Source organism: Manacus candei, unplaced genomic scaffold, assembly GCF_025592945.1.
Source record: "Manacus candei isolate 608988 ecotype Guabito, Panama unplaced genomic scaffold, ASM2559294v1 h1tg000128l, whole genome shotgun sequence".
In the NCBI taxonomy this organism is placed as follows: Eukaryota; Metazoa; Chordata; class Aves; order Passeriformes; family Pipridae; genus Manacus; species Manacus candei.
Window position 1 is genome coordinate 279,739 of NW_026138176.1, and position 18,591 is coordinate 298,329.

Here is an 18,591-nt window from a genome sequence, read left to right on the forward strand (position 1 = left end):
TTGGGAACGTTCCTGTCGATCCCTTCCTTCAGTCCTCGGGGCTCAGCTCCCCCTGGGAATCACTGGGAAATCTGTTCCCCCCCAAAGCTTCGAGGGGATCCTGGAGCAGGGAGGTAACACGGGAGCCAGGATGTGTCCCGGGATCTGGGACAGCTCTTTGGGAATTCCTGTGGGAGGCCGGGACAGCCCAGAGCAGCACGAAGGGAAGCAGCGAGGAACCGTCCCCGAGATATTTTCCTTTCTAGCCCTGATTTTCTGCCCCCAACTCTTTTCTTTTCCCCCATATACAGGGAAAAAAAGCACCTCCTCCCACAACCCAGCCCCTCCTGGATTGAATTTTCCAAACCTGGGAGCCGAGGGCAGGAAAACTCCGGTGTTTTACGAACTCCCCTTCACGAAACCCGAGCAGGAAAGCGGCGTTTCCTCCTCTGCAGGAGCAGATCCCGGAGGGAGCCGTGGCCAGGAGGGATTTGGGGCCGTTCCTGGCAGCTCTGGGGGGGTTTGCAGGCCAGGCTTTGGCCCCGGTCGCAGACACACCATCTGTGCTGCCATATGTTTGTCACCCGCACGTGTGACCGTCGCGTGTGCTCCGGGCTGGGACGGACCCTCGGGAATCCCTCTGGCACCGGCTTGGAGGAGGATGTGGGCTCACAGCAGGGGTTTGGTGGGATTTCCAGCGGCCCCCGCCTGCGGGAAGCACCCGGGATCACAAGGAATGTGTGATGTGAACCGGGAATATGTGATGTGAACCAGGAATGTGTGATGATCCCACCCGGGAATGTGTGATGTGAACTGGGAATGTGTGATGATCCCACCCAGGAACGTGTGGCCCCTCCCAGCCCTCCCAGACCCTCGAAAAGCGGTGGAAGGATGAAGGCTGGCACCTCCCAGTGCAGTCAGCAGCAGTTTATTCTGATTTTTCATGCAATACATCAACGTGAAGAAGAAGAAGAACCCACCACCCACCACCACCCTGAGGTGACCTCGACATCACTCGGCTGCTCCGAACCCCCCCCGAGGCTGGAACTGGGATTCTGCTTGGCTGGATTTGGTGTAATAGTCCACAAAAGTGGGATTTTTCCTGGCTTTGAGGACTTCCAGGCCCCAGAATGAGGATGGTTGAGCTACTGGGATTTTTTTGGCGTTGCAGAGCAGAGGCTGGTGAGAACCAGCCCTGGGGAGACGTGAGCAGAGGGAGGTGCAGAGTGGTCCCACCACAGGGTGGAAGAGAGGACAGAGACACCAAGGACAGAGAGACCCAAGGACAGAGAGACCCAAGGACTCCCATTAGAGCAGAAAAAGTGACTAAATGCTGTATTTTGGTGGAGAAGCATCACGCGGGGCAGCAGATCCGGAGGGAACTCGAGGATTTGTTACATGGAAAACCCCCCAAACCCACTTGACACCCTCTCGAGGCACCTCATGAACCCTTTTGAGCCGATCACATCCTGATCCTCAGAAAGACCCGGGGAAGCCCCACCAGCTTCCCCCCCTAAGATGCTTTGGCTCCGTCCCCCTCGGGACCGGTGGGTTCCTCCCGGGAGCTCGGCAGCCCGGGGGTCCCCTGGCTCTGCTTGGTGCCAGGACGCGGCTCCTCCTCCCGTGCCAGCTGGGCATCCCCCCCTTGCCGGGGGCTCCTCTTGCCGGTCTCCTCCTGGCAGCTCCTCTCCGGGGGGAGAAGCTCCACGTCCTGGCGGGCGCGGCCGGTCCCTTCTCTCCGGGGACGGCTCCCGTCGGCGTCGGGGGCCTGGAGCAGAGGTGGGCAGCTCTTGGCCTTCCTGTCCTCGTGCTCCCTCACCTGGCAGCTGGATCCTGGCTCCTGGGGCACCTTCTCCCTGGCAGCTCTCGATCCATCTCCCTGGGGCTGATTCTTTTCCGTGTCGGGGACCTCCTTGGCCTTCGCCCTGTGAGGGTCGCCTTTAACAGCCTCGGGCTGGGGGGCCTGGGGAGCTCCTTCCTTCCCCCCCGCTCCGGCTCTCTCCCCACCGGGCTCCCTCGTGTTTTCCTGGCAGCTGGAAGGCGGCACCGGGGGCTCCCCAGGCTCTCTCTGGTCCCCCCGGGGTGGTGGCTCGGGGCGGTGGCTCCTGTCACAGGGCACGGTCGGTGGCTCGGCGGACACGAAGCACTTCCTGACGCGGAGGGGCCGGCCCGGCTCGCCGGGAGGGTGGCAGACGATCTCGTAGGTGGCAGCGCTGGGGTCCCTCCCGTTCTGGATCACGTGGACCAGGTAGGCGACGGTTTGGGGGTCGCAGGGCTGGGGCACCACCCGCACCTCGGGGCGCTCCGCGGGGTCGGCGGGGACGTAGCGAACCCTCAGGTCACTCACGGGCCCTTCCTCTCCCAGGGGGCAGAGGTCCCTGTTGTCCACCTCCACGGTTTGGTACAGGCTTCGTCCTTCATCCACCTCCTGTTCTTCTTCGAGGACCTCGAGTGTGGTTTCCTTGCGGGTCTCTCTCTGGTCGATGATGACCCCTCTCTCCTCCCTGTCCCGTGTCTGGCGGCTGCGGCGCTCAGAGACCTCCACCTCCAACTCCCTCTGGTGATCGATCCTCCTCTCCAGAACAGCCTCTGCCCTCTCTCTTCCACGGAGAATCCTCCTCTCTTCTTCTCCACACTCACGAGGACGTTCCCTCCTGAGCTCCTCCCGTGGCTCCAGTTCACGGATCTCTCTGTGGATTTTCACATCAGCTTCTGCTGCTGCTCTGGTGTCTCTTGTCCTTTCGTACCTCACTGACTCACGTTCTCTCCTTCCATCATCTTCCAGCTCTTGTGTCTCTCTCTGGTCAATGATGACCCCTCTTTCCTCTCTTTCTCGTGTCTGGCGGCTGCGGCGCTCAGAGACCTCCAGCTCCCTCTGGCGATCGATCCTCTGCTCCAGAACGGGCTCTTCTCTGTCTCTTCTCCTGCAAACCCTCCTCTCTTCCACTTCGCGGTCACGTTCCCTCCTTCTCAGCTCCTCCCGTGGCTCCAGTTCACGGATCTCTCTGTGGATTTTCACATCGGCTTCTGCTGCTGCTGCTCTGGTGTCTCTTGTCCTTTCGTACCTCACCAACTCACGTTCTCTCCTTCCATCATCCTCAAGCTCTTGTGTCTCTCTCCGGTCAATGATGACCCCTCTTTCCTCCCTGTCCCGTGTCTGGCGGCTGCGGCGCTCAGAGACCTCCACCTCCAGCTCCTGCTGGTGATCGATCCTCCTCTCCAGAACAGGCTCTTCTCTGTCTCTTCTCCTGCAAACCCTCCTCTCTTCCACTTCGTGGTCACGTTCTCTCCTGAGCTCCTCCCGTGGCTCCAGTTCACGGATCTCTCTGTAGATTTTCACATTGGCTTCTGCTGCTGCTGCTCTGGTGTCTCTTGTCCTTTCGTACCTCACCGACTCACGTTCTCTCCTTCCATCCTCTTCCAGCTCCCGGGTCTCTCTTTCCTCCCTGTCCCGTGTCTGGTGGCTGCGGCGCTCAGAGACCTCCACCTCCAGCTCCCGTTGTTGATCAACCCTCCTCTCCAGAACGGGCTCTTCTCTGTCTCTTCTCCTGCAAACCCTCCTCTCTTCCACTTCGTGGTCACGTTCCCTCCTTCTCAGCTCCTCCCGTGGCTCCAATTCACGGATCTCTCTGTGGATTTTCACATCAGCTTCTGCTGCTGCTACTCTGGTGTCTCTTTTCCTTTCGTACCTCACTGACTCACGTTCTCTCCTTCCATCCTCTTCCAGCTCCTGGGTCTCTCTCCGGTCAATGATGACCCCTCTCTCCTCCCTGTCCCGTGTCTGGCGGCTGCGGCGCTCAGAGACCTCCACCTCCAGCTCCTCTTGAAGATCAATCCTCCTCTCCAGAACAGGCTCTTCCCTCTCTCTTCTTCTGCAAACCCTCCTCTCTTCCACTTCAAGGTCACATTCCCTCCTTCTGAGCTCCTCCCGTGGCTCCAGTTCACGGATCTCTCTGTGGATTTTCACATCAGCTTCTGCTGCTGCTGCTCTGGTGTCTCTTGTCCTTTCGTACCTCACTGACTCACGTTCTCTCCTTCCATCATCTTCCAGCTCTTGTGTCTCTCTCCGGTCAATGATGACCCCTCTTTCCTCTCTTTCTCGTGTCTGGCGGCTGCGGCGCTCAGAGACCTCCAGCTCCCTCTGGCGATCGATCCTCTGCTCCAGCACAGGTGCTTCCCTCTCTCTTCCCCGGCAAATCCTTCTCTCCTCCACTTCGTGGTCACGTTCCCTCCTTCTCAGCTCCTCCCGTGGCTCCAGTTCACGGATCTCTCTGTGGACCTTCACGTCGGCTTCTGCTGCTGCTGCTCTGGTGTCTCTTGTCCTTTCGTACCTCACCAACTCACGTTCTCTCCTTCCATCCTCTTCCAGCTCCCGGGTCTCTCTCTGGTCGATGGTGACCCCTCTCTCCCTGTCCCGTGTCTGGCGGCTGCGGCGCTCAGAGACCTCCATCTCCAGCTCCCTCTGGCGATCGATCCTCCTCTCCAGAACAGGCTCTTCTCTGTCTCTTCTCCTGCAAACCCTCCTCTCTTCCTCTTCACGAGGAGGTTCCCTCCTTCTCAGCTCCTCCCGTGGCTCCAGTTCACGGATCTCTCTGTGGACCTTCACATCAACTTCTGCTGCTGCTGCTCTGGTGTCTCTTGTCCTTTCGTACCTCACCAACTCACGTTCTCTCCTTCCATCCTCTTCCAGCTCCTGTGTCTCTCTTTCCTCCCTGTCCCGTGTCTGGCGGCTGCGGCGCTCAGAGACCTCCACCTCCAGCTCCCGTTGTTGATCAACCCTCCTCTCCAGAACAGGCTCTTCCCTCTCTCTTCTCCTGCAAACCCTCCTCTCTTCCTCTTCACGAGGAGGTTCCCTCCTTCTCAGCTCCTCCCGTGGCTCCAGTTCACGGATCTCTCTGTAGATTTTCACGTCGGCTTCTGCTGCTGCTGCTCTGGTGTCTCTTGTCCTTTCGTACCTCACCAACTCACGTTCTCTCCCTTCATCCTCTTCCAGCTCCTGTGTCTGGCGGCTGCGGCGCTCAGAGACCTCCACCTCCAGCTCCCCTTGAAGGTCAACCCTCCTCTCCCTCAGTCTTCTTCTTCTTCTCGGATCACCTCGTTCTTCCCACTCCTGATCCTCCCGGATCTCTCTTTCCCTCTCTGCATACTCCACCTCCCGTTCCCGGTTTGTTCTCTCTCCACGGACACGTTCCTGTGGCTCAGCCCTGTCACAGCCCCTGAGGTCGAGTTCCAGTGGCTCCTCCAGGTGTGACTGGTGTGGGAGCCTCGAGCCCCGGCACTCGCCACCTTCCCGGCGGCTGCCCCGTTCCAGCGCCCTTTGTTCCAGCTCCTGCTGGTGGTGGCGGCCTCTCTCTTCCCTCAGCAATCCAGGTCTGCGTGGCTGGTTGTCACTTCCTCCATCTGCCCCCCGTGGCCTCTGGTTTCTTTCATCACAGGCTGGTCCTTCTGGCTCCCGTGGCCGAGGCTCCGAGCTCCGGCTGCGGATCCGCACGTCGGCCACCTCCTCCCTCCGGGAGCCCTCTCGCTCTTCCCTCTCTGCCACCAGCACCCCCAGCTCACGCTCCTGGGCTCTGCCACGCCGCAGTTGTCCCTCTCCCCGTCTGTCCAGCTCCGGTGGCTGCCGCCTCCTCCACCCCTGGCGTGGCTCCCGGCTCCGTCCCCCGTGTTCCTGAGGGATGGGCTCCCCCGGCTCTCTGCTTAGCTCGGCGCCGTCCCTGCTCTTTGTGTCCCTCCTCGTCTCCTCTGACGTTTCCAGCTCGCTGACCCTGGTGTGTCTCTGCAGCTCGGGCTCTCCGGGACGGTTCCTCTCCCGGGTTTGCTCCTCCTCCTCCTCCTGGAGCTGCCGGCGGCTCCCCCTGCTCCTGAGCTCGGGCTCTCGGCTGAGCTTTGTTCTCTGCACCAGGTACGGCGCCCTGGGCAGGTGCCAGTAGCAGCACTTGGCCACTCTGAACACCAGCAGGAGGAACTCGTTGAAGTCGATGTCCCCGTCCCCGTCCCACTCCAGGAACTGCAGGATCTTCTCGATGGTCTGAGGGTCGTGAGGCTTCTGCAGGGAGAACACAGGGAACCATCCCAGGGATTTCAGCCTTCCTGCTGCAAAGCTGGAGCAATCACAGCCTTTTCTCCCTCCATCCCTCCCACCCTCACGTTCAGAGCTCAGCCACAGGTTTTGTTCCCCCTTGTCCTGGTTGTTCCCTGGCTGCAGATAAACAGCTCTGCTCTTTTTGGGATGTGCTGCCCTCCTTCTGCTGGACACCTTTCCTACCTGGGAAAGGAAGCCACACCTCCCCACAGTTCCTTCTCCAGCTTTTGCCCATCTGCTCGTGGCAAATTGGGTTGGAAGGGCCTTCAAAGCAGTCACAGAGTCACAGAATTGAGGTTGGAAAATACTTCCAAGGTTATCCAGTCCCCCCGTGCCCCATCCTCACCTTGGCCCCACCCCACTCAGTGCCACGGCCGGTCCTTCCCTGGGCACCTCCAGGGCTGGGCACTCCAAACCTCCCTGGGCAGCCCCTGCCAAGGCCTGAACACCCTTTCCAGGGGGAAATTCCTCCTCATGGCCAACCTGACCCTCCCCTGGCACAGCTTGAGGTCGTTCCCCCTCCTCCTGTCCCTTGTTCCCTGGGAGCAGAGCCCGACCCCCCCCCGGCTACCCCCTCCTGTCAGGGAATTCCAGAGCCAGAAGGTCCCCCCTGAGCCTCCTTTTCTCTGGGATGAGCCCCCCCAGCTCCCTCAGGAGTTCTCCAGACCCTTCCCCAGCACAGAGGAACCCAACCACAGCTCCCCTTTGGCTGAAGCCTCCCCACCCCTCTCCCACAAGAACCATCCCCTCTCCAGGAGGAGATTTTGCAGTCCCTGCTCTCCCACCCTCCCTCTGCAGCCACACTCACAGCGAGGGCATCTGCAAACTCCCTGTGGATGAATTCCCTCATCCTGCTCCTGCTGAGGGTGGAGGAGCCTCCATTGTCCCGGGCGTGTCTGTGGAAGGTGCTGATGATGGTGGAGACGCTGTCCAGGAACAGGGACATCTTCCTGCAGATTCCAGCAAGCCTGCAGGGAAAGGAGCAGACCCAAAGGTTGGGAGGTTTTCTTGGATCCAAGCATGGAAAGAGGAGGGAGAATTGCCAGGGTCAGGCTGGGGGGCCCGTGGGATGTGTCCTCTCCGTGCCACAGCGAGCTCTGGGAAGGAATTCCAGGGCTGGGGGGGTTTCAGTGGGATGGGGAGTGTCCCCCAGCTTTCCTCCTGACATGTTTGAGTGAGGGCTGGAGGGCAGGATGTGTTTGTGGATGGCAGGGAGGGAGCTGGGGGTTGTGACTCAAGGGATGCCCCAAGAACCTGCCCCTGCCCCGGGTGTTTGTCAGAGAATCAGGGAATGGTTTGGCTTGGACTTAAAAACCACCCGGTCCAAGCCCCTTGCCATGGGCAGGGACACCTGGAAGGTGGACATCTCTCTCAGGTCTCTCTGGAGCCTTCTCTTCTCCAGGCTGAACACCCCCAGTGCCCCCAGCCTGTCTCCAGCCCTTGGAGCATCTCCAGGGCCTCCTCTGGACCCTCTCCAGCAGCTCCACATCCCTGGGGTGTTCCCAGGACACGCAGGTCCATCCCTGCCTGGCACAGACACCTCGGGGAAGCCACTTAGAGGATGTTTAACCCAGGGCTGGCACGGCCCAAGACAAGATCTCTGTGGGTCAGAGACCTCAAAAAGCTGGGCCTGGAAACCTCCAAAGCCACCTCCTTCCTTCCTGGGATCCCCAGGCCTCTTATCAGGGACATCAGAGCCAGGATCTCAGCTGGGGAAGCTGCTCCGGGTGTCCCTCCCCACCCCTGGGACGTGCACGGGCACACGTGCACCCTCTGCACCCCAAATCCCAGGGTCTGGGACCTGGAAAACGAGGGATTCCTCCAGGCTGCTCGTTCCAGCTGGGATCTGACTCCAGACCCAAGGGAGCCGCTCAAACTCTCCCGTTCTCCCTTCCCAGCACAGCGACAGAAGGTGCCCCAAACAACCCAAACCGACAACTCCTCGGACAGAAACGCGACAAAACCCCACAAAACTCGGCCTCGGGGACGACTGCGGCACCCGGCACGAACCCCAGAGGAACAGCAGGTCCTTCCCCAGCCGAAGGAACCTTCCAGAAGCAGAGACTCACCCAAGCCAGCGGCGGGAGCGAGCGGGATTCCCGAGGAGCCGTGCGGGGCCAGGGCAGGACCCGCTGCTTTTATAGGGTCCCTGCAGAGCCCCAGAGAGGAGCCACCCTTTGTGGACATTGTCCTGATTCATCCCTGGCCAAGCCCAGCTGCGCCTTCACGTCCTCAAACGGGTTATTTGACTTATCATCCCCCTCCCTATCATTTTGAGCCCGAAATAGCAGCTCCCGTGTGGCAACCCCGGCCGGTTCCGCCCGGGCCGGGCCCCGGAGCTGCCTCATGGGCTGCCAGGATTCGGGATTTTATGGGACCTGGAGCGGCTACAAAGCACCCTCTGCACTGATGGAGGGGGTACTTTGACATAAGTGTGGGTTTGCATAAGTGGGAATTGATGGCTGTAACGTGCAACAATTTGTGTCTGTAATATGGAATAATTTATGTCTATAACACAGAACAATTTATGTCTATAATATGGAATAATTTGTGTCTATAACACAGAACAATTTATGTCTATAACATACAACAATTTATGTCTATAATATGGAATAATTTATGTCTATAATATGGAATAATTTATGTCTATAACACAGAACAATTTATGTCTATAACATACAACAAGTTACATCTATAATATGGAATAATTTATGTCTATAACACAGAACAATTTACATCTATAACATAGAACAGTTTATGTCAATAACATATAACAATTTACGTCTATAATATGGAATAATTTATGTCTATAACATATAAAAATTTATGTCTATAACATAGAACAATTACATCTATAACATAGAACAGTTTATGTCTATAACATATAAAAATTTATGTCTATAACATAGAACAGTTTATGTCTATAATTTATAAAAATTTAGGTCTATAACATAGAACAGTTTATGTCTGTAACACACAACAATTTACGTCTATAACATATGAAAGTTTATGTTTATAACATAGAACAATTTATATCTATAATATATAACAATTTATGTCCATAACATAGAACAGTTTATGTCTATAACATAGAACAATTTATGCCTATAACATATAATAATTTACACCTATAACATAGAACAATTTATGCCTATAATTTATAAAAATTTATGTCTATAAAAATTTATGTCTATACCATAGAACAATGTATGTCTATAACATATAAAAATTCATGTCTATAACATATAAAAATTTGTGTCCATAATACCTAAAAAGGTGGATGCATTTTTCAGTAAGAGGATGGAAATTTGAGGGTGGGCACAGAAATGCCGCTGGTGACAGACCCCAAGATGAGCAGATTTGGGCCAATACAGGTATTTCTGAGCCCTGAGTTTGGTACCAGGACACCAGAGAGGATTTTTGGTCTTGGACCCTCAAGACCATCTCGTCCCAACCCCTGACACTTCTCCTGGGAGTCTGAGCTCTACAGAAGGGTGAAATTTGGCCAGATCCCCAAATCCTCCCAATTTTGGCTCCTGTGACATCCCTGTAGAATGTTTTATTCTTGGTTCCTTCTTCTTTTTGTCACATCATGCAGGTTTTTTTTACTGGGAAGAAAAAAACCCCCCAGCAGGAACAGAACAATTTTTTTAAACGGTCCAAGTTCACCAAACGGATTTTTGGAGAAGGAAAACATCAGCTGAGCAAGTGATGGGCTTTTCACTGAGGGAAATGGTGATAAAACCCCTTCCTGCTCAGCTGCCTTCCACAGACAGCTTCCCTGGCAGACTCTGCTCCATCTTTAATTAGAAATAAAAGCAGGAACCCCTCAGCTGAGAGGCTGATTCGTGTGGAACCTTCCCCGGGGCAGCTCTCGCCGTGATCGCCTCCCCAACCTCCTCCTCCTCTTTTTTTTTTATTATTTTTAATTTAATCTTTCAACAGCAAATTCATTGGACACCGAGCCATCCACGGGGCAGGGGAGGAAGGGCCCAGAGGTGCCACCCAGACCCCTGCCTTTGGCTTTTGGGGTGGTTTGGGTGCCCCGAACTCCCCGGAGCACGAACCCGTTTGGGCGAGTGGCTCATCTGCCCCTCTGTAAACTCGGATCCTCCTGGGTGTAGGAGCCCAATTAATTAGTGCTGGTGACACCTCGGGGACACTCAGACCCAGGACTGGCCCTGACCAGCCTTCATTTTTTGGGGCTTTTTTTTTTTTTGGTCGTCCCCGGATTAAACGAGGCCCCACCTGTGGGATAATAACACCCTTGGGGAACTGTAATTTTGTGGTGGGTCGGGGTTATTATTAAAATGAGGGGATTGCAGTGTGGTCTGGGTGTCCTGTAACAGTCTGTAATCCCCCTGCAGGGGCTGCAGCCACGCAGGAAAAGCTCCCTGGTGGTTTGGCTCAGCTGCTTTCCTGGGGTTTGCTGCCATTCCCAAAAAAAGCCCCTTTTTTAACTTCAATTAACGTCCTCCTGATGTTAAATAGTGTTAACATTTAAATAGTGTTATTTGGGATATAACTAACCTGTCCCAAACAGGCTTTCCTGAGCTGGGAGGTGGGGTTTTATTGTGTGTTGATATTTGTTGATGCTGCAAAAGGTGACATCCTGTTTTTTTTAGGATTTTAGACCCTGAGCCAGAGCTAATACGAACCAAGACCTATCAGAACCTCCAACCAAGAGCCATTTTACGAGAAAAACCCGGAGTTTTCTGGAAAATGAACCATTCTGAGGGATGTCTGAGCTGGAGGTGGGTTTTGGCAGGCGCTGGTTTAACCCTGGACTCTCCCCTCGTGTGCTCACAACTCGTCACTGCCCGGGTATTTTACCAGCAGCAGAGCAAAGGGCTGCACTTGGGCTGTCTGAGCCATTCAGTTTTTGGTTCAGCACGTGGAAACCAGCTCGTTCTGGCGCTGTGGGTGCCGGGGGTGGTTTGGAAACGTGGGGTTTTCTGATTCAGGGCTGAAATTGGGGGGTGTCTGGGGGGGATGACGTTGGATTTCCCAGCCAGGGCTCCGGTCACCGACCACAGAGCAGGAGCTGTGGGGGATTTATCACCCTCTGATGCCTCTGAGAGGCCACAAGTGAACGATTGCAGTGGGGAGGAACAGGTCGAGCGTCTCCCTCCGCGCGGGACCCGCAGCCCTGGGGCTGCCTCGGTGGTCCAGCACCCCCTAATAACCCCCCCTGCCTCCACCACCCTCCCAGCCACCCACATTCCTACGTGCCTGCCTGGAAAAGTGCCCCTGAGCTCGACCTGAGGGTGAGATCAGCTCCAAGCCCTGGGCCAGCCTCTCCTCTCTGCCCTCCCCTGGGATGGGATGTGCCCCAATCCCCCTTTTCCCTCTGTCCAGCACATCCCCACTCCTGCTTTTTCAGGCTTCCACAGCTGAGGGGGATTTTTGGTCTCCCTCCCGTGCTCCTCTCTTTGGAGCTTATTAATGAGGGAGGTTCAATGGGACGGATCCCTCCCGCTCAGTTTTAAGGCAGCTCTTTATTTTATTTTCACACCCCTGCTCAGGTGGCTCCTGCCGTGGTGTTGACCCCCATTTCTGCCTCCCCCGAAGCCACATCTGCACAAACACACCCAGGACACGGAATTTTGCCTCTGGTTTTATTGCTTTGCTCACACAGGGGGGAGAGGGGAGGCCTCGGGTCACGCCCAGCTCGGCACCAACGGGGGGGTTGAGAAGGATTTGGGCACAAAATGGCAAACAGAAGTGGAAAAACCAGAGTGGGACTGGACAAACTGTCCCACTCCTGGCAGGGGGAGCAGCCTGGGCTCGTCCCAGCCCTCACTGCTCTGGTGGCCACTTGTACAGGGGCTGCAGGAGCTGCTGCTCCACCTCGGGCTGTCCTTGGAGCTGTGGTGCCTCGCTGTGCTCCGTCCCCAGCACTTGGGATCCAGGGATTCGATGCCAGTCTGGCTCCTGGGGTGTTCCCTGGGCCTTGGCATCCTGCTGGGGGCTTGCACCCCACTGTGGGGGCAGCAGCTCCGCGGTCTGCCCAGGGCTGGGGGCTTTCCAAGGGGCCTCCCAGACCTCCTGGGGGTCTTCTCCTCGTGTCTCAGAGGGAGGATTCGGGTCCTGCTTTGCTGGCTCGGGCTCTGGGCTCTGATGGTGCTTTGAACCCTCTCCTGGTGCCTCAGTCTCTGGGGTCTGGGGGGTTTTTGGGTCCTGTTTGGTTGTCTCTTCAGCCTCTTCAGCCTCCCGGGTGTTTCTGTCCTGCTCTGGGGTCGCAGTGTCCAGGATCTCCCCTCCCTCTGGATCCCCTCCTGCTGCTTCAGCCCCCTCACCCCGAGGGGTGTCCTGCTCCTGCCCTGGGGTCTCACCCTCCTGGCTTTGAGGGCTGTCCTGCTCTGGGGTCTCACCCTCTGGGATTTGAGGGCTGTCCTGCTCTGGGGTCTCACCCCCCTGGCTTTGGGGGGTGTCCTGCTCCTGTGTCCCCATGTCCTGGTCCTGGTTGTCCCCACCACACTCGGGGTCCTGCTGGTTGGGGGGACCCCTCCCCACTGTGTGTCCCCTCAGCCCTGGCCCATCTCCCAGCCCCTGGTGCTGCTGGAGGGGTTTGTAACAAGCCTTGGCCACGTGGAAAACCAGCCTGAGCAGCTCCCCGAAGCCGACCCTGCAGTTGTTCCCATCAGCCAGGAAGCACAGAACCTTCTGGATGCTCTCGGGGTCCTGGGGGTTCTGTGAGGAGACAAAGGGGCTTTGAAGGCATCTCTGCCTTCCCTGGGGTCCCAGGGGTCCTGGATCCTGCTTTTCCCACCCCAGCAGCTGCGGGATCCCGTCCTCACCTCCAGGGCATCCCCAAACTCCTGCTCCATGAGCTGCCTCAGCTCCTCCCTGCTCAGGGGGCTGCAGCTTTGGGTGCCCCTGTAAAAAGCAGCACTGATGGCACTGAGGTTGTCCTGGAGCTGGGCCATCCCCCGCCAGCCAGAGGCAGCCTGTGGGAGAAATGAAGGTTAAAGGGGATTTTTTCCCCCTTGGTTTTCAAATATGTTGCTCTTAAACAACCCAGGGAGAGGGAGAAGGAAGAGCCAGGAAAGGGCACAGGGAAATCGCAGCAGGAGAAGGGAAAGAGCAGGGAAATAACCTGAAATATTTGACTTTGCTGCAGAGGGGAGGGACAGTGGGAACCAAAAGGTTGGGGAGACACAATAAGAGGAGAGACAAAAATGCCATTTATTTTCCTCTGGAGCAGAGCTCCAACAATGGTGCCATCCCAGCTCTCCCCCATGTTTTATTTTTCTCAGGAGAGCTCAGCAGTGGCAGCTCCAGGAGCATCCCTTGGCCAGCAGCTCCTGCTTCCCTGCCCGTGGCCAATGTGAAGGTGGGAAGGTCCCTCCAGGCTTACCTGGGTGAGGAACAGGAGCTTCAGGAGCACAGTCTGGGGCAGATCAGCCCTTGGCCATCTTATATAGGGTTCAGGATCCCAGCCTGGGACTGCCAGAGGAGACACCCCCCCAGCAGGGCCACCCGAGACGTCTCCCCCCCAATTACAGAGTCAGCCCCTGGGCTTTGTTTGTCTCCTCATTAACTCCTTCTCTGATGATTTTCTCGGGGTTAATCCCCGTCCCTGCCCCACCTGCAGACACATTTCAGAGGAATTCAGCAGAAAAGGTTATTTTTACCACCCAGGGATTTAGCTGGGAGGTGATGCCCCAGCAACGCCCGGGACTGGCTCGTGTCTGAAAAACGTGTCCCGCGAGCAGGAGCTGCCCAGGGAGGGACAGGAGGGAGGAGAAGGGACAGGAGGGAGGAGAAGGGACAGGAGGGAGGAGAAGGGACAGGAGGGTTCACGTGGTGGGGAGAGAGAAAAGAAAACAGAAGAGGAAGAAGAATGAGGATGTTGGGGTGGATTATTTGCCCATTGTCCAAGAGAGACATGGAGGGGCTGGAACAGCAGGAGAAGGGTCTGGAGGACTCCTGAGGGAGCTGGGGGGGCTCAGCCTGGAGAAAAGGAGGCTCAGGGGGGACCTTCTGGCTCTGGAATTCCCTGACAGGAGGGGGAGCCGGGGGGGGTCGGGCTCTGCTCCCAGGGAACAAGGGACAGGAGGAGGGGGAACGGCCTCAAGCTGTGCCAGGGGAGGGTCAGGTTGGCCATGAGGAGGAATTTCCTCCTGGAAAGGGTGTTCAGGCTTGGCAGGGGCTGCCCAGGGAGGTTTGGAGTGCCCAGCCCTGGAGGTGCCCAGGGCAGGACTGGCTGTGGCACTGAGTGCTCTGGGCTGGGGCCAAGGTGGGGATGGGGCACAGGGGGGACTCGGTGACCTTGGAGGGCTTTTCCATCCTCAGGGATTCTGGGATTCTCCCGGATCCCGGTCGGGAGATCGGCATCCAGCAACGAAATCTTTTCCCACAGTGCCACCAAGTGGCCCCGGAACGGGACAGGGACATTTGGTGGCCCCGGAACGGGACAGGGACATTTGGTGGCCCCAGAACGGGACAGGGACACGCGGTGGCCCCGGGGGGGCTCAGGGAGTGGCCCCCCAACCCCTCTCCAGAGGGGGAACCTGCAGCGCTTTTGGGGCGGGAAAGGGGCTGGAAATCCTTGTGCTTCCAACCCCGAGGATTCCGGGATTTTGGGGCGTCCGAGGTCCGGGGCTCCGGGTGTGGGGTCGGGTCGGAGCGCCCCGAGTTTCCCAACGGGAAAATAAAGCGGGAAATGCCTGTTTCTCCCGGGATAATCCCGATTATTCCGCTCGGCAGGGAAGGGCAGAGGGCTGGGGAGGGCTGGGGAGGGAGGGAAGGTGCTCACTGGAGGTTTCAGGTGAGAAAATGGGGGAAATGGGGGCTTTGGAGACCTGGGAATCTTCGGGGCTCCAAGGACGGGGCTGGTTTTGGGGGGGAAAAGCGGCTTTGCAGCCTCGGATCGGGAGTTTTATCCCTGTTTTTGCCTTCCTGGTGTTCCTTTGCCTCTTCCCCTGTTGTTTCCTTCTCCCTTTTGCCGAGGGCTGAGGGCTTTTCCCCCCCAGCTTCAGGCTTTTCTTCCTGCCTCGTTCCACGCCCGGAGCAGGATTCCTGAACTTTCCCAGGGCTGGATGGAGCCCATTTTTTCCAGGGCGTTTTTTTATCCTTCCATCTGTGTCATTATCAGGAATTAAGCTAATTGGGATAAAATCCTTTCTTTTCCTGTGCTGCTCAGGCATTTCAAGTTCTCTCTGCTGCAGCTCCCTTTGTCCCTAATTCTCTGTGACATTAAGAAGTGTAAAACATCAGCTTTCCCCTAATACAGGTTTCCACTTTTTTTACATGTTAATGAGCATATTTAGCATATTTCTTCGGAGATAATTGGATTCTGAGGCTCCCTGTGGCAAAGCAGCAGCAATGCCTCTAATATCTAAAAGGCCCTGTGTTTGAATAATCCCACAATTCAAATTAGGAATTAATATCTCGCCTCGAAACAAGGCTTTGGAGGATCCTTTTCTTGTTTTGAGACAGTTCTAATACTTGTGTTAATGATACTTGTGGGGAAGTCAATTAAACCTTTGCATTTGTGCCCCCCAACTCACAAAGGGGCCCAAGGATCTGGGATTATCTCGTCCCCCTTCCTGATCCTCCAGGACTTTTCCGAGCTCCGTTTGCTCGTGATGGATTCGTGGGGATGTTTTAATCCGAAATCCGGAATTTATCAGGGAGAAAATTAATTTTTCTGAAGGTGCAAAGGGCCTCAGAAGTTTATTGGAATAGCTTTAGGCCCGGGAAAGGGAAAGGAAATTCAGGGAAAGGAGTTCAGGAGGAATTTCCTCCTGGGAAGGGCTGTCTGGTGTCAGAAGGGGCTGCCCAGGGAGGTGGAGAGTCCCCGTCCCTGGAGGTGTTCTGGGCTGGGGGACGAGGTGGGGACGGGTCAGAGGTTGGATTGATGATCTTGGAGGGCTTTTCCAACCTCAGCGATTCTGGAATTCTGGGGAATTGTGACGTGAACGGGACAAAGCTGATCCCAGAGCTCCTCCTCCTCCTCCTCCTCCTCCTCCTCACCCCTCAGTGCTGCTGTTCCTCTGCCGGGAATTCCTGGAGCCTTTGGCCTCTCCGGGCTCCAGCAGGAGAAACCCTCCCACCTTCCCTCCCCTGGGCACCAGAGGACGCTCCTGGGAGTGTCTGAGCTGGGGGGGCACCCACAGACACCTCGGGGGGGTTTGGGACCCCAGACCCAGACCCCAGACCCCAGACCTTGACCCTAGACCCAGATCCCAGATCTCAGATCCAGACCCAGACCCCAGACCCAGATCCAGACCCAGACCCCAGACCCCAGACCCAGACTCAGACCCCAGACCCAGACTCAGACCCCAAACTCAAATCCCAGACCTCAGACCCAGACCCCAGACCCAGATCCCAGATCCAGTCCCAGACCCAGACCCAGATCCCAGATCCAGTCCCAGACCCCAGACCCCAAACCCAGCCCCAGCCCCAGCCCTCACTGGGAGCTGCTCCCTGAGCCAGTTTAACTTGGGAAAAGCAGAGCCCTGCCCAGGAACAGCTCTGGGGGGCTGAGGGGGGTCACAGGTCCCTCCTCTGATTTCCCTCCCCGACCCCTCGGGCTGAGCTCGGAGTGTGGGGACCCCAAATGTCACAGAGGCCACGGGCTGGGGGCAGGAGACAGCTCTGGGGCTCTGCCAACGTGCTCCCCTCCAACCCCAAAGCTTTGCTGGACACCTGAGTCACCTCTTGGGGCCGTGCTGGGGGTGAGTCACGGGCTGGGCTCCTTTCTGGCTGCTCCCCGTGGTGCTGGGGCCAGTCCAGAGGCTCTGCCCGTTACCTCCCTCACTGCCCAGCACAGCCAGGGCCCTCCCCAGCACATCCAGAGCCTTTCCCAGCACATCCAGAGCCTTTCCCAGCACATCCAGGGCTTTTCCCAGCACATCCAGTGCCCTCCCCAGCACATCCAGAGCCTTTCCCAGCACACCCAGAGCCTTTCCCAGCACATCCAGAGCCCTTCCCAGCACATCCAGAGCCTTTCCCAGCACATCCAGAGCCTTTCCCAGCCCATCCAGAGCCTTTCCCAGCACATCCAATGCCCTTCCCAGCACTCTTTTTAGAGGCAGCTCCGATTTTGGGCGATGGTTTGGGAGTCTCAGGTTCGGTGTCTCCCGCAGTTGGGGTGGGAAGGTCCCTTCAGGCCCCCCCGGGGTGACTGTGGAGCACCAGGGAGGAGCAGCCCCAGCTGGGGAGTGGCTGTGCTGCGGGACAGGGGGTGGGAGGGGGCACAGAGGGCGAGTTGGGAAACAGGAGCTGGTGGAAACCCCGCCAAGGGCAGGTTGGCACCGTGGGGATCCGGCTGGGGAGGAGCCAGGGGGTGTTGGGGTGGCACAGGAGAACCTGGGAGGTGCTCTGGCTGCACCCTGGCAGGGATGTGCTGTCTGGAAGCACTTGGGGTGAGCAGGGAAGGGCTGGGAGCTGCTCCCACAAGGTTTGGGGGGTGGCAGGGGGGTGGGAGCCGGGCAGTGAGCACCTCCTGCACCCCCAGGAATGCTGCTCCTGTTTGCTCTGCCCACTCCTCTCCTCTTTGTCCAGACAGGGAAATCCCAGCTTTGACTTTTTCCCTGGGTTCATCTTCCTCCAGCCTGGATTTCCCAAGAGGTTTTGGCATCCTGACCTTTGTTTGTGAGCAGATTCAGCACAGAGGTTCAAAAAAAGCACAAAATCTCTTCTGGTTCCCTGAAAATTGGTGGAGACTGGGCTGAAGCTGCTGGAGGGGGGGAAGGACTGAGCAGTTCTCCCTTGGCTGGGCTGTTGGACACCCGGGTGGAATCCAGGCCCTACCAGTTCTGCCTGTGGTCTGCCCTGGCCACCAGCAGCATTTTGGGTTGTTTGCACTGGGAAGGTGAGCCCAGAGTGGGTTGTGTTGGGCTCTGACAGGATCCCAGACATTCCCAGAGCTGGGCTGGGCTCTGACAGGATCCCAGACATTCCCAGAGCTGGGCTGGGCTCTGACAGGATCCCAGACATTCCCAGAGCTGGGCTGGGCTCTGACAGGATCCCAGACATTCCCAGGAGCTCCTGGCCCAGGTGTACATTTGTGCTGGAGTTTGGAGCTCCAAATGGGGCCAGAGACAACCCACAGAACTGAGCTGGGACGTGCTGGGAGGGGCTGATCCCTGTGCCTTCAGTAAAGAGCGGGGGATTCTTGTTTTAACCGGGCTTGTGAGTCCTGGAATGTTCTGGAAGAGCCTCTGGAGCTGCTGACTCAGCCCAGGAGAACGTGGACTCCAGACTTCCACGGCTCCCAGGGGCAGATGTGCAGCACTTGCCCTGCTCTGGGGGACTGACCCCCTAAAAACTCCCCATGGAAGGAGCAGGACCACGAGCAGCACCCCAGGGCTGGTCCTGCTCCTCGGGAGCAGCCGAGATGTCCCCCCACAAACCCCCAGCCCGAGGAATCGGCTCCTCCCCTTCCATTTCCAGGCAGAATTTGGCCGAGCCCAGCCCGGGCAGCGCTTTGTCCCCTCCCTCCCCTCTGCAGGAAAGGTGGGAATTGTTCCCCGATGTGTCAGGAGCGCCGGGATCGCACCTGATGCCTCTTTTCCAGC

The 18,591-nt window shown here is 57.4% G+C and overlaps 2 protein-coding genes across 2 annotated transcripts; both read right to left on the reverse strand.

Moving 5' to 3' along the window:
• Positions 1-1,319: 1,319 nt before the first annotated feature.
• Positions 1,320-7,007, reverse strand: LOC127462494 (trichohyalin-like). Its single transcript, XM_051771138.1, has 5 exons — positions 6,870-7,007; positions 4,316-6,025; positions 3,366-4,162; positions 2,843-3,044; positions 1,320-2,524 (listed from the first exon to the last, which is right to left on the reverse strand). The coding sequence occupies exons 1-5, from the start codon at positions 7,005-7,007 to the stop codon at positions 1,493-1,495; spliced, it is 3,879 nt and encodes a 1,292-aa protein (XP_051627098.1). The 3' UTR covers positions 1,320-1,492.
• Positions 7,008-11,860: 4,853 nt separating this feature from the next.
• Positions 11,861-12,990, reverse strand: LOC127462495 (cornulin-like). Its single transcript, XM_051771140.1, has 3 exons — positions 12,862-12,990; positions 12,612-12,754; positions 11,861-12,404 (listed from the first exon to the last, which is right to left on the reverse strand). The coding sequence occupies exons 1-3, from the start codon at positions 12,988-12,990 to the stop codon at positions 11,861-11,863; spliced, it is 816 nt and encodes a 271-aa protein (XP_051627100.1).
• Between the last annotated feature and the right edge of the window lie 5,601 nt (positions 12,991-18,591).